The 14,132-nt window shown below is 36.8% G+C and overlaps 1 protein-coding gene across 3 annotated transcripts in view; it reads left to right on the forward strand.

Annotated features, from left to right (window-relative positions):
* LOC109095301 (semaphorin-3F-like) overlaps positions 1–14,070 on the forward strand; it is a 35,324-nt gene extending 21,254 nt beyond the window's left edge. For 2 of the 3 annotated variants that reach the window (XM_042762197.1, XM_042762196.1), the window contains 16 exons: positions 5,126–5,286; positions 5,488–5,550; positions 5,650–5,769; positions 6,037–6,130; positions 6,872–6,991; positions 7,095–7,240; positions 7,404–7,518; positions 7,613–7,682; positions 8,263–8,407; positions 8,509–8,731; positions 8,900–8,988; positions 9,089–9,130; positions 9,501–9,658; positions 9,878–9,945; positions 10,033–10,160; positions 11,022–14,070. In XM_042762197.1, coding sequence (XP_042618131.1) covers positions 5,126–5,286; positions 5,488–5,550; positions 5,650–5,769; positions 6,037–6,130; positions 6,872–6,991; positions 7,095–7,240; positions 7,404–7,518; positions 7,613–7,682; positions 8,263–8,407; positions 8,509–8,731; positions 8,900–8,988; positions 9,089–9,130; positions 9,501–9,658; positions 9,878–9,945; positions 10,033–10,160; positions 11,022–11,438 — 2,159 coding nt within the window. In that variant the 3' untranslated portion in view covers positions 11,439–14,070. The remainder of the gene's footprint in view (positions 1–5,125; positions 5,287–5,487; positions 5,551–5,649; positions 5,770–6,036; positions 6,131–6,871; positions 6,992–7,094; positions 7,241–7,403; positions 7,519–7,612; positions 7,683–8,262; positions 8,408–8,508; positions 8,732–8,899; positions 8,989–9,088; positions 9,131–9,500; positions 9,659–9,877; positions 9,946–10,032; positions 10,161–11,021) is intronic. The other variant, XM_042762198.1, reaches the window with a different exon arrangement.
* Positions 14,071–14,132: the final 62 nt, after the last annotated feature.

Here is a 14,132-nt window from a genome sequence, read left to right on the forward strand (position 1 = left end):
TAAATGATGACAGAATTTGCATTGTTCAGTGAACTATCCTTTTAAATTCTATTTAACCTGGAGCATTCCTTAACTGGGTTTCTGCAAGTACACCTGAAGTCATTTTATGCAAAGAGCTTCCTAAATGACTAGTCAAGTCAAGTCACCTTTATTTATATAGCGCTTTAAACAAAACAGATTGTGTCAAAGCAACTGAACAAAATTAATTAGGAAAACAGTGTGTCAATAATGCAAAATGACAGTTAAAGGCAGTTCATCATTGAATTCAGTGATGTCATCATGCAGCTCAGTTCAGTTTAAAATGTATCTGTGCAATCATTTGCAATCAAGTCAAAGATATCGCTGTAAATTTTGTGTCCCCAACTAAGCAAGCCAGAGGCGACAGCGGCAAGGAACCAAAACTCCATCGGTGACAGAATGGAGAAAAAACCTTGGGATAAAAAAGGCTCAGTTGGGGGGCCAGTTCTCCTCTGAACAAGAAACCAGCAGTTCAGTTCCAGGCTGCAGCAAAGTCAGATTGTGCAGAGAACTCAACTGGTTCCTGTGGTCTTGTCTCGTTGGTCGTCTGAGACAAGGTCTTTACAGGGAATCTGTATCTGGGGCTCATCTAGTCCTGGTCTATGCTGACATTCAGGGCTGTAGAGGTCCTTTCTAGGTGCTGATCCACCATCTGGGCTGACAGACTAATATTAGCGTAGATGCCATTCTTCTAACGATGTAGCAAGTAAATCGGGTGTTATGGGAAGTGTTCCCGGTTCCGGTTTACCTAATTAATGCAGCCTAAAATCCTTTAACGGATTTGGATATTAGAAGCGTATTAGTGTGTTATGTGTAAGCCAGGTTAAAGAGATGGGCCTTATTCTAGATTATTTAAACTGCAAGAGTGTGTCTGCCTCCCAAACAATGTTAGGTAGGTTATTCGAGTTTAGGCGCTAAATAGGAAAAGGATCTGCCGCCCGCAGTTGACTTTGATATTCTAGGTATTATCAAATCACCAGAGCTTTGAGAACGCAGCGGACGTGGAGTACTATAATGTAACAAGAGCTCATTCAAATACTGAGGTGCTAAACCATTCAGGGCTTTATAAGTAATAAGATTTTAAAATCTATACGATGTTTAATAGAGAGCCAGTGCAGTGTTGACCGGGCTAATATGGTCATACTTCCTGGTTCTAGTAAGAACTCTTAACTGCTGCATTTTGGACTAGCTGGAGTTTGTTTATTAAGCGTGCAGAACAACCACCCAGTAAAGCATTACAATAATCTAACCTTGAGGTCATAAACGCATGGATTAACATTTCAGCATTTGACATTGAGAGCATAGGTCGTAATTTCTACATATATTTTTGAGATGGAAAAATGCAGTTTTACAAATGCTAGAAACGTGGCTTTCTAAGGAAAAATTGCTATCAAATAGATAGAGCAGCCATCAAGTCTTAGACAGTGTTCTAGGTTATTACATGCAGAGTTTTTAGGTCCTATAATTAACACCTCTGTTTTTTCAGAATTTAGCAGTAAGAAATTACTCATAATCCAGTTTTTATATCGACTATGCATTCAATTAGTTTTTGAAATATACATAAATTGGTATATTTCATTGGGCCGCGAAGAAATATAGAGCTGAGTATCATCAGCATAACAGTGAAAGCTAACACCATTAGCTTTTTAGGACTAGAAATGCAATTAAAACATATTTGCTTATGGAAACTTTGTGCATTTAGGTCATGACCTAAATATTTTGATTTCCTAAAAAAGTCTTTGGGCAGAGGGTTATGAAATCAGTGAGGTGGAGCAGCGGCAGCTTTTGGAAAGAAGCTGTCAGGGCCGACTCGCAGACGCAGCAGGAGTTTAGACGAGGCTCAAACTAGAGATGTCCAAAAGAAATATACAGACGCGGATAGTTTGCTGTACTTTTTATACAGTCTGTGTCTATTTTCTGAGCAGACTGAACTGAACTGCTGACGCAGCTCCTAATATGCCATTCTCTTCCAGATGTATTTTTTTAATGAGATGTCCTTGTTCACAAAAGGCAGCAACTGCTGTCCACCTGCCTCCAGGCATTGGCTCTGATTACTGTATTAGATGAAATCATAATGCCCTGTTGGACATTATAATCAGAAATTTGCTATAACATACACAATAAGTTTTGAGATGTGTGTCTCTTAAGGGATAAAATCCAGTTTTCCACTGCACTTTAATTGAGGGGTCTGGCATCTTTTTCCTCCCCACAGCATTGCATAATGTTTTTTTTACAGGCAACAGAGGGGCTGTTAATAAATGGGACATTTTCCCCAACTCATTGTTCAGCATGTTCCACAGCTTATCTTTGAGTATTAGACAAGAGATTGGTACAACCACAGAGTCTCTCCACAAATCTGTCTTGAGAACTCTGGACTCAAGTGCTCTTCTTCTCTACTTCTCTGGGACACTAATGAGTTATAATGACCCACTAAATTAAATGCAACCTCTCAAACAAATCTTGAGATAATCAGATTTGTGAAAATAGTATGTTTGTTCAGTATTTTCAGCTGCAGTTGATCAAAAAGACAAGTTTAGCACACAGTGATGCCATCTGTGTAATTTGTTCTACCTAATAGGAGATATTTATGATTTTAAAGCCCTTTTAAATGAAGCATCTTCATGACTGTTTCTCTGACTCCATGAGTTTCTCCACTGCCGTTTCTCTTCAGCGGTTCTGACGTGTGTCCATGTGCAAAAGACTATAAATTCAAATAATTAATTGGAAAAAATATACAAAATGCCATATTTTTCCATTAAACACGTTATAAAAACTGGGCTGTAACAGTTTTTTTTTCTCCCCTTCTTGCTTTAAACCTGATCTGTCTGTTGTTGGCACCATCACTGTAGTTAGGTTTGGCAAACATGAAATGTTTGCAATTGGGACATTGTGAGTGGAAAATCTGACTGCTCTTGTCCTCCTTAAATTATGCCATTGTGATTTGATTAAATTTGATTTTGACTCGTGGCAAACACTGGCAAAAGTCACAACTGGTCCAGCCAGCTGGAAAACAATACTAGAAGCAGAACTACCCCAAAACACTTAAAAAGATATGGGTCACCTAATAACTGATAGACATTCAGAGATACACACCTAATGTATTATGAGGAGATTTTTACCATTTAGTTATTTATTTAGTACTGTTGTTTAATAAATAATAAGCATCAAATATTATAATAATAATAATATATTATAATATTAGCATATTATAATAATAATAATAAATGTTTTTTGTTTATTATAAAATATTAATTAATACAATATAAAAATAATATTATACAGTTAATAATACAAAAATATAATAAATTAATAATAAACTATTAAATATGAATTTATTCTAAAACAATAAATATCTAATACATTATCATTAAAAAAATATCTAGTACATTATAATACATTTATTTGATATTTATTTCTTATTGTTACTTATTATTATTGTAAATTAACCTTTTGTTATAAAACTTTATTAATTCTAAGTTTTTTTTTTCTAAGCAAAATCAACTTTGTGTCAGTTCCTTGACAGCACTTCTCCACACAAACGACCTCTCAAATGACATCACTTCCCATCACTTCTTTCAGGGGTGAGTGCTTCAGATTGTTTGTACAGTGGTAAAGGTCAAGGTCTGACCCAACGTCCACAGGCTGTCAGGTGCCTCCTTACTGAATAAAGCAAGCTGCTCTCCCTTGCCAAAAAATAGTGGATTTTGTGGATGAAGCCTGTTGGACGGGGATGAGAGAGCACGCTGAGAATAGATCCGTGGCCCCAGTGTGCAGTGAGCGGTCTGGAATCCCAGCCTGCCCCTGTGGATCGGGCCAGGGAGATTCTGTACATGACTGGAGGATCACCCACACAGCTGCCAGAACCACACACGTGCGCACACACACACACACACACACACACACTAGTACACTTCGCCACCTAGTTAGAGCCCTGAGGAGCACACCTAACACATATGTGCAGGCACACACATTGAGAGCATTTGTGGCATCTCACCTGTTCACATGTGATCTCATATATGCGTGTTCACATTCAGTGTCTGAATGACTAAATGTTATTTAGGTTGGACCTTCAGTCTGACCACTGTTTCATATTTAAACATGTATACAAGAGTTTAATCGTGTCTTTATTTAATACATTATCTAAAACCTTTTCCACGTACTTCGCTCTGACCTTCCTGTCACTGGCCCGTTCTATTTCTGTTTATCCAATGTGTAACGCTGCGCAGGCATTTGGACGAGAGCGCAGTAATACCTCTGAGATCAAAGTGGTTTGTGGTATGACGCTAACATGGAGTAATTTATAGATTCGGTCTGTGTCAGTTGCGCCGTTCCACTCCGCTAAAATCACGCACTTGCTCTCGTACTCTCAGAGGGCAACGATGTCAGCACGTCCTCATAACCTCAGATTTATCTTGAAAGTCAACTAGCTTCTCCTCATTCCCTGGCCCGACCTTTGCACTATTATTGTGTGATGTATGTAATTATGTTTTTGTCATTTAAAGCTGAACATAATATAGATATATAACTAGATATTTGGTGTAAATGGACGGGTGTAATTGGTGATGTGTCTTTGGGGAAATTAGTGGCTGAATGTGATAGAGACGGGGAACAGACACTTAGTACATGGGAGCACAACGTACTCAGACAGCTGAAGCCGTCTCTCATCTCTACACATGCTCTGTTCTCCCTTGTGTCCTCCCTCAGAGAGAAAGAAAAAGAGAGAGATGGAAACCACCAGCACCTGCGAAGTAAAAGTTAGACAGATAAAGATGCCTGGGTTGAAAAAATATAATTTAAAATGTAAAATAAAAAAAAAATTAAAAACCTAACCCTAACTCATAAAATAAAATAAGCATTAAATAATTTCTTAATAAATTAAAAATATAAATTAGCATTATTTAATATATATTCATTATTATACATATATATAATGTCTATATTTTTAATTAATTCATGAAGTAATATTTAATTCAATTTAAAAGGAAACATTTTGTCCCAGGTTTTGACAACAAGAATGGCTTGAACTTTCAAAGTTAAACTACCTGTGATACTTTTGGGAAAGATTTTGTTGATGTTAACTGCCTGATATTTTCTCTCTGTCCTTCAGAGTTACTAGAGACAAAAACCATACGACCGTTCAGTTTCTCCTTCAACACCAGTGACTACCGAATCCTGCATATGGACCAAGATCAAGGCCGGCTCTACCTGGGCAGCCGTGAATATCTGGTCTCTCTAGACATGCAAAATGTCAATAAAGAGCCCCTTATTGTAAGATGTTATGGAATTATTTTATTCTGCATTTCTCTTATTGTAAGAAATCAATAAAAAAAAAAGTTGTTTGTATTTAGTTAATTTAAGTGTTCATTTGCTGTAATTTAACCATTTCAATTGTATGGTAGTTTGGTGGTATGTTTGATACTTTTTAGTGATTATGTTGTAGTATTTTAAATAAGGTTTGTGTGTTTTCAGATTCACTGGCCAGCAACAGCACAACGAAAAGGGGAGTGTAAATTAACTGGCAAAGGTGGACAGGTACACTTTTACAGTCTATTTTTGATTAATCATTTTAACAAAGAAATAGATTCACTGCTAAAATCTCTTGTTTTTCTTCTGATTTGTGTGTGTTCTCAGGGAGAGTGTGCTAACTTTGTGCGTCTGATTGAGCCGTGGAACAGGACTCATCTGTACACCTGCGGCACTGGAGCTTATAAACCCATCTGCACCTTCATCAACAGAGGCTGGAGAGCTGAGGTACATTTATCATGTTTTCAGTATAACAGTGTTAATCTTGTCAACGACATTCATTTTTGTATTTCATCAGCAATAACAAAGATTATCAATATAAAAAAAAATATGATAAACAAAATTTTTTATTTTTATTTTTTATGTTTGATGGATGTTTAAAAGATTTTGAATAATTTGTTTAAAATATGATCTTTTACGATTTTACACATAAAAACATTAGCTCTGCAGTCCATTTACTTTCTTAACTCATAAGTTGTGTGTGATTGTGTGTAGGAATACCTTTTCCGGCTAGTTCCTGGTTATGTGGACTCTGGGAAAGGAAAGTCTCCTTACGATCCCCGCCAGGAGAACGCAGCAGCTCTGATCAGTGAGACCTCTCTCCCCTGCTCTTTTGTTTCTCTCATAACAAAAGCATGTAGCTTCAAAAAGCACAAATTAGATTTTGAACCCATTACTCCAGTCTTTAGTGTCACATGATCCTTCATAAATCATTCTAATATCTAATTTGCTTCTCAAGAAACATTTTTAAATTATTCTCAATGTTAAATGCTGCTTAATGTTCAATGTTGTGCTGCTTAATGTTTTTGTGGAAACTGTGATTTTTTTTCTTTTCTTTTCTTTTCGGGAATCTTTAATTAATAGAAAGTCCAACATTCATTTGAAATACAAAATCTTTTGTAACAATATAAATGTCTGTTTTTAATCAATTTTACACATCCTTGCTAAATAAAAGTATTAATTTCTTTAAAAGAAATAATCATACAGACCCCAAACCTTTGAACAGTAGTATATTTTACTCACTTTGTAGAGCAAAACTTGTGCAATTGTTAAATTCAAAGGTTTTGGTACCTGACTTAGAAATGGAAATTTGCTTCAGAAGTATTTAAGTTATTTTTGAAAATACTTAACCAGTGATCTAACCTTGATCAACTGGAGTCTGGAATTTCCTTGGTCAGAAGTTCGGGAACTATTCTGTTAAGCACTTCTAGTTTGAGAAGTGAGAGTCTTCTAGCAGTATAAAAGGGCCAGTAGTATAAATTAGCCAGTCTTCATCCATCATGATTTGTCTCTCTCTCTCTCCACATTACTCTCATTCTACCCTCTTCAGATGGGAACCTGTATGCTGGGGTACATGTGGACTTTATGGGTACAGATCCAGCTATCTTCAGAACCTTGGGAGACCGTCCCGCTGTCAGAACAGAACAGTATGACTCCCGATGGCTGAATGGTATGATATGAGCAGAGGAGTAGAGTGATTAAAATGAAAAGATGGACTGGTGACAAATATTATCCCTCTTATCTCTTTACAAATCCCTTTATCTCTCCATCAGAGCCTGTGTTTATAAAAATCCAGAAGATTCCAGACAGTGCTGAGAAGAATGATGATAAGCTATACTTCTTGTTTCGGGAGAAGAGTTTAGATGCTTCAGGGGGAAGCGCTCCAAGTGTCCTCGCGAGAGTTGGCCGAGTCTGTCTGGTGAGAAAATCCAGATGTTAGACACAAGACATGGCACCTTAAGTCACACTTTGACTCAATAATCAACTTTTAATCATGATGATTTTTGTCATGCAAATCAGATGATCCCAAGGTTTGTTTAAAGTCAATTTTTTTTTTTTCTGTTTGTGTGCTTTCCCTTTAGAATGACGATGGAGGTCAAAGGTCATTGGTGAATAAGTGGACAACATTCCTCAAAGCACGACTGGTCTGTTCTGTGATTGGTGCAGATGGTGTTGAGACTTACTTTGATGAACTGAGTATGGCATATGTTTTTCTCCCCTCAATGATCATAACATGTTCTAAATCAGCTCTCTGTCTGTCTCTGATGGCTGATGTCTGTTTGTTTTGTAGGGGACGTTTTCATCCAGAGGACCCATGATGAACGGAACCCCATCGTGTATGCTGTGTTCTCCACTGCTGGGTGAGATAATCTCATGTGAACATTTAAAACCTAAAATGTTTGGGGTCAGTAAGATTTTTTTTGGAAAGATATTAATACTTTTATTCAGCAGGGAAACATTTAATTAAGCAAAAGTGAAAGTAAAGACATTTATAATGCAAAAAAAAAAAAATATTTCAAATAAATACTGTTCTTTTGAACTTACTATTCATCAAAGAATCCTGTACAAAATTAATAGTAATAATAATAATAATAATAATAATAATAATAAAATATTTATTGATCACCAAATCAGCATATTAGAATGATCTGAAGAAAATCTGAACTGTGACACTGAAGATTGGAGTAATGGCTGCTAAAAAAAAAAAAATTACTGTTTTACTGGGGGGGGGGTTTAATCACATAAATGGTCAATGGCCCAATCTTCCTGAAATATTTTGAACATAATTTAAATATAGATTAAAAGGCATAGTTGATCCCAAAAAACCCTCTGTGTTGAGTGTAACATCTCTATATCTTCAGATCAGTGTTTATATTGATGGTCTTCTGTTAAATGAGTTATGATGCCAATGGTGTCCTGTTTCTCTCTTTTCCTTTCCAGCTCTGTGTTTAAAGGCTCTGCCGTTTGTGTGTACTCAATGGCAGACATCAGAAATGTCTTCAATGGACCCTTCTCTCACAAACATGGTCATAATTACCAGTGGACACCTTATACTGGCAAAATCCCTTACCCTCGCCCAGGGACTGTGAGTATTGCTTATAAAATCCAGTTTTGTACTGTATCTTCGTATTGTCCTTGTTGCTATCTCATTCTGTTTTGATCTTTCTGCTCAATTTTATTGCTTAGTGTCCTGGAGGAACCTTCACCCCTGATCTGCACACCACTAAAGCCTTCTCTGACGAGGCTGTAAACTTCGTACGTGCCCATCCGCTGATGTATCAACCTATATATCCGATACACAAACGCCCTCTGGTGGTCAGGACTGGCGTTGATTACCGTTTCACCACTATTGCTGTGGACTTGGTGGATGCTGTGGATGGAAGATACGAAGTGCTCTTCCTGGGCACAGGTTAGACATTTCTGATCATGTCAGATACTTTCTGTTTAGTTACATGCAGGATGAGTTCTTCCTGAAGTTGCACGAGAAGGTGCAGCATTGCAACATGAACCACCTAATTTGTAAAACTTTTCAAACATGGGCAAATCTAATCTACCCTTGATTCACCTTGAACTTTAGATCGTGGAACAGTCCAGAAGGTGATTGTCTTACCGAAAGACATCAGCACAACAGAAGAGCTCGTTTTGGAAGAGGTTGAGGTTTTTAAGGTACAAAAATACAGAATATTGCTGTTGGTTAGGAATTATCCTAAAATACCCTAATGCATGATTTTGAATGTTGTAAATTTGTCCTTCTTATTTTATCCAGACTCCAGCTGCTGTCAAAACCCTGAAGATTTCTACTAAAAGGGTAACTATAGTTGTAGTAAAATCAACATTATTTTAGCGTCATTGATATATATTATAGTTTTGTTAATTTTGAATGAGATTTTGTTGTTAAACTTTCTCTTTTCATTTTAATTAGTTTAAGTTTGAGTCATTTTGTTGTAATTGTTTATCCTTTTATTAGTTCTTAATATGTCTTTTAATTGATATAGATATATAAATGTTTTTTTTAATGGTTTAAGTTTTGTAAGTTTTGTAGTTAATATGATAATAACCCTGCATAAAACACAATTTTGTTTAATGTTCGAGCTATGACACTGATACAGATCAGTAATGATCGCTGAAAAATCTGTGCTGTTTCTAAAGGTTTTCTCTTTCTCCTTTGCGGTTTATAGCAACAGTTGTACGTGTCTTCAGAAAGGGGTCTTACCCAGGTGTCCCTGCACAGGTGTGCCGTTTATGGCAAGGCCTGTTCAGACTGCTGCCTGGCCCGCGACCCCTACTGTGCCTGGGATGGAGAACACTGCTCTGCTTTCACCCCATCTACCAAGAGGTCAGACCACGTTCATTTACCCCAGTGGGTGGGTCCATGGTCCAAATTGTGTGCTAATGGATATCTAGACTTCATTAACCACCCATTTTAAGTGCTGATAACACGGTCAGTCCATGTACAATGCGTATTGGTCTTCAGCAGATCTGCAATAGTTGAATTCACAGTTAAAATAGTCAGAAAGCTTTAAACCATGAAATCATCTGTGAATAAATTTCTCAGGAGAAGCAGAAGGCAAGATATCAAACACGGAGATCCTTTACGGCAATGCAGAGGATTCAATGCTAAAGGTTTGTAAACCACCTCTTATATGATACTGAATAATGATGCAGGAGATCTTCGAAAGCTTGAATGTGGCCCTTCTCTGACCCTCTCAGTAGAGAAGCGTCTGAGGGAGACAGTGCAGTTTGGGGTTGAAGGGAGCAGCACGTTCCTGGAGTGCCACCCAAGATCCCCGCAGGCCACCCTCAAATGGTTCTACCAGAAGGACGGCAAGCGAAAAGCAGTAAGATACTCATGTTACCATTATCAGGCTTTCTGCCACCATTCACTCACACTATAAAAAGTTGTGAAATTTACAGTAAAAAAGGCAGATGTGGTCACCAGAATTGAATCGTAACAAATATGGTAGCAACATTTTTGGTTTCACAGATTAAATTCTCAGATTAAATTTAGATTTACAGAAATAAAACTAATATAATGTTAATATACCAATTTACTGAAGTACTGAAGTCTGGTTTGTACCTTTATAACACACGGACAATCAATGAGAAATCCACAAGTAGAATAAAAGCTTATCACAAGCAGCTTTTCCACAAGCTGATGTAAATCCCAATGTGCACACAAATACAAAACACCATCATGGTAACAGATAACACTAAAAAATGCAGTAAACATTAAGTTAACAACATTGTGTGTAACATAAAATCCTAATGTGCATAACTGGTTAAAAAAAAAAAAAAATAAGAATAAACATTGTTATTTCAGTACTGTTAAATTTATCAGTATTTTACTGTGAAATTACATGAAATGTCCCGTTAGATTTATTAGTGTGTAGTGTATATTTGCTGTTAAGCCATTAACAGGTTTAATATTACAATTTTTACCATTAAAATTAAAATTTTATTACATTGCACCCTCATGCCATTTTGAACTTGTATGGCTTTCTTTCTTCAGAGGATGTTTTGAAAAATGTCTCTTGGGGTTTTTTGTCATTATAATGAAAGTCAGTGGGGTCCAGTGTTGTTTTGAACTCCTGTTGACTTTCATTGTATGGACAAAAGCAGTTGAAACATGCTTCAAAAATAATCTTTTGTATTTTGTATCATTAATTTAGAAGGCATAAATGACTCCTTTTCCTTTTCAGCTCAGTCGAGACAAAGATGTCTTGAAGACCGGTCATGGCATCCTGCTGAAATCTCTCACCCAATCAGATGCTGGCCTTTACCACTGCCTGGCAACCGAGAACAACTTCAAACACACCGTGGCACGCATCTCCCTACGGATCCTGGACCGGGAGATTGTGGAGGCGCTGACCGAATCAGATGTCCCGATAGAACCAGAGCACCGCCGCCACCATTCCCATCACCGACCTCCACCGCCGCCCCCTCCCCCTCAGACCCACCCACCTGCCCTCCAGCTCTACCCACAGCCCGAGGTGCGTCTCATCAACCAGTACTGCCAGTCCTACAGGCAGCAGATACAAAGCCAGCCACACAAAGCCAAACGAAACAACCGCAGGCACACGGGAGAACAGGAAGAGGAGGAGCTACAGGAGCAGTGAGTGGAGCAGCACCTGGGACCCTGTTGACCATGTCCCGTCCATGTGCCCCATAATTATGTACTTCCTCTAGGCAAACTCAGTCCATTTAATAAAATGATTCATTAGTTTAGACTGATTCAACTGATTCATTCGATGTGTCAGACTAGATTGATTTTCATTTTTGTGGTACAGTTTGATGCATTTAGCTCCCCTAACTAATCTAAATCTGGCTGTGATGTGCTCACTTCCGTAGCTAGCATTAAACCACACAGTTTTCTATTATTATAATTCCTTAAAACGTCCAGCCACACCAGCAAAACTACTGCTGTTTCATGTAAAACATAAGCTATTCCATTTTAATATTCAGTACATCAATGACTGCAGTGTAAATATTATCAGAAACATATGACAACATGTGCGTTGTAGAGGCTTCAAAAGGTGTTTTGGACAAAATTTAAAGATCGCTGTTTCAGTCAGTCGTCTCTAAACCCCCAGATCTTGAAATACAGTAGTGGAAGGAATGTTCTGGAGCATTTCAAATGGTTGGGTTTATGTATCTGCAAGGCTACAATTAGCCTACAGCACAATCTATCTTACCATCATTTTGACCACCGAAGGTTTTGTCTTTTCTTTTTTAGTTTTCTGTAGTCCTTTGAAGAAGAGGTCCATTTGTATGACAACTAGGAGTGGCACTTAAAATTAAAATGAATTTACAATAATATAATAATTTAAACATTAAAATGAAAATAAATAATTTTATAATTGAAAAACAACAACAAAAAAAATTCTATCGTTATATTTCTATCATTTTATTTTTAAGTGTCACTTCGAGTCCTCCATACTTTTGAGCTTTAATTTTAGATTTGATCCATGTCAGAAATTTGAAAGCCTAGAACTGAAAAGCAACTTCTACCAAAAATGATATTTCAGTATCATTTGCATGTTTAAACATGTTGTTTCAGATAAATCTTCAGATAGATTGTGAATTTAAAATAATTGCAATAACATTATTAGCCATTAGATTAAAAATACATTTAAAAAACGATTTGCATTTCAAATATTTGGATTGCCAAACAAAATATTTATCTGATACTAAAAATATTATATATTTTGTCTCCTTTTTGTAGTGGAACAAACAGCTCTTTGTAACATGATTGGATCATTGCCCTGGAAATTTAAATGTTTTATTCAGACAAGACTGTGGACCAAAATGACATGGGATTTGCAAAAATAAAAAGTGTTTGTAGGAATTATGCATCAGAATCTCTCCCTTTGTGATCAGTGAAACCAGACACAGCATTAACCGTAATGTGAAAAGCCCTTATACATACTTCACATTGCAATTTTGATTGTAACCAAAGTACAAGTCAGTTATCTTCTTGTTTTGTCTCGTAAAACAAATGCTTGTCCCCCAACTATGAGCAAATGGATCTTCCCTGATTTGAACTGCTGTTTATATAGATACAGTTTTCAGTCTGGTCTCTTCTATCTTTGACTCTGGACTCTGATGATAGTCGGACCAGTAAAAATATTCTCACTTTCAATCCATCAAATCAAAACATTTTGTATTCCACGGTTTGTCAATGGTGATATGTGGTCATGTTTTTTGCTTGTGTATAAACACAGTATCTGTGCTTTGTGTTGTGCGACAATGACACATGTACATAGAAAATGTTTGTTTTCGACTAGTCACTGGTCAGGATTAAAAACTAACCTCCTCTCTTTTCTCATCTGTCACGTGACCCTCTGTCTTTCTCTTCTTCTCTATCTTTCTCTCACCCACACCATACAACATATTTATTGTGAGAGTGTACATATTCATGTGAGTTGTGCTCTTTGGTGGTGGGACAGGGCTGGTTCTGATGAAAAATGTCATTGTTTGTATTGTTTATGAACAGGACCAGGACACATGGAGAGATGCTGAGAGGGAAGAGGTAGATGTTTTTGGATAAATTTAAATCGGTTAACCTGTAGACATATATATTTTAACATTTGAAACATTTAAATTAACGTTGGGATTCTCAAGAAAAAATATGGGCAAAAAAATATTTCATATTTGCAGTGTGTTTTAAGCCAGAAATGTCTACCTCTTCAAGCACTTTCTATGGAATATCACTTGACACCAGACTAAAGGACAAAAGCAAGGGAAAGGTGTTGTATAATTTTCTTCTGAGAACATTTACTTATTCTAGCCCTCTATTGTCATTTTTTGAAAGGATAAGAGTGTTTCTCTTCATTGGATATTTATAATGACTCGATGAAATGCTTTATGGTTTTAACCCAAGACATGTCATCTGGTCATGAAGGGTGGAGAACAGATTCTAGAGTCCAAACCACATTTCATTTCTCTCCACAGAGATGTTATTGTGCAAAATGACATCCGCCACAGCTTCTCTGGAGAACTTTAATGCCACATAGACTTTCTTTGTCCTGTTGTCTCTTTCCTTTGGTGTTGGTTGTTGAACTAAACAGAAACTTCCTAAATCTGGTTGCTTCTTAAATATTTCCTCTTTGTATTTACAGATGTTTGTGTAGGTTCATGTTTCTGTGATTGTTTGTGATAAATATTATTTTATCATGGTATTCTGGGGTTCGAGAGTCCTTATAGGTGTTTTTTTAAAGCAATAACAATAAACTGCTGTTTTTGTTTTTATCCACTTATGTATTTATTCTTTTAACTATCGGGAAACTTGACATATCTATCTATATCAAAAG

This window comes from Cyprinus carpio, chromosome A8 (genome assembly GCF_018340385.1).
Source record: "Cyprinus carpio isolate SPL01 chromosome A8, ASM1834038v1, whole genome shotgun sequence".
Taxonomy (NCBI): Eukaryota; Metazoa; Chordata; class Actinopteri; order Cypriniformes; family Cyprinidae; genus Cyprinus; species Cyprinus carpio.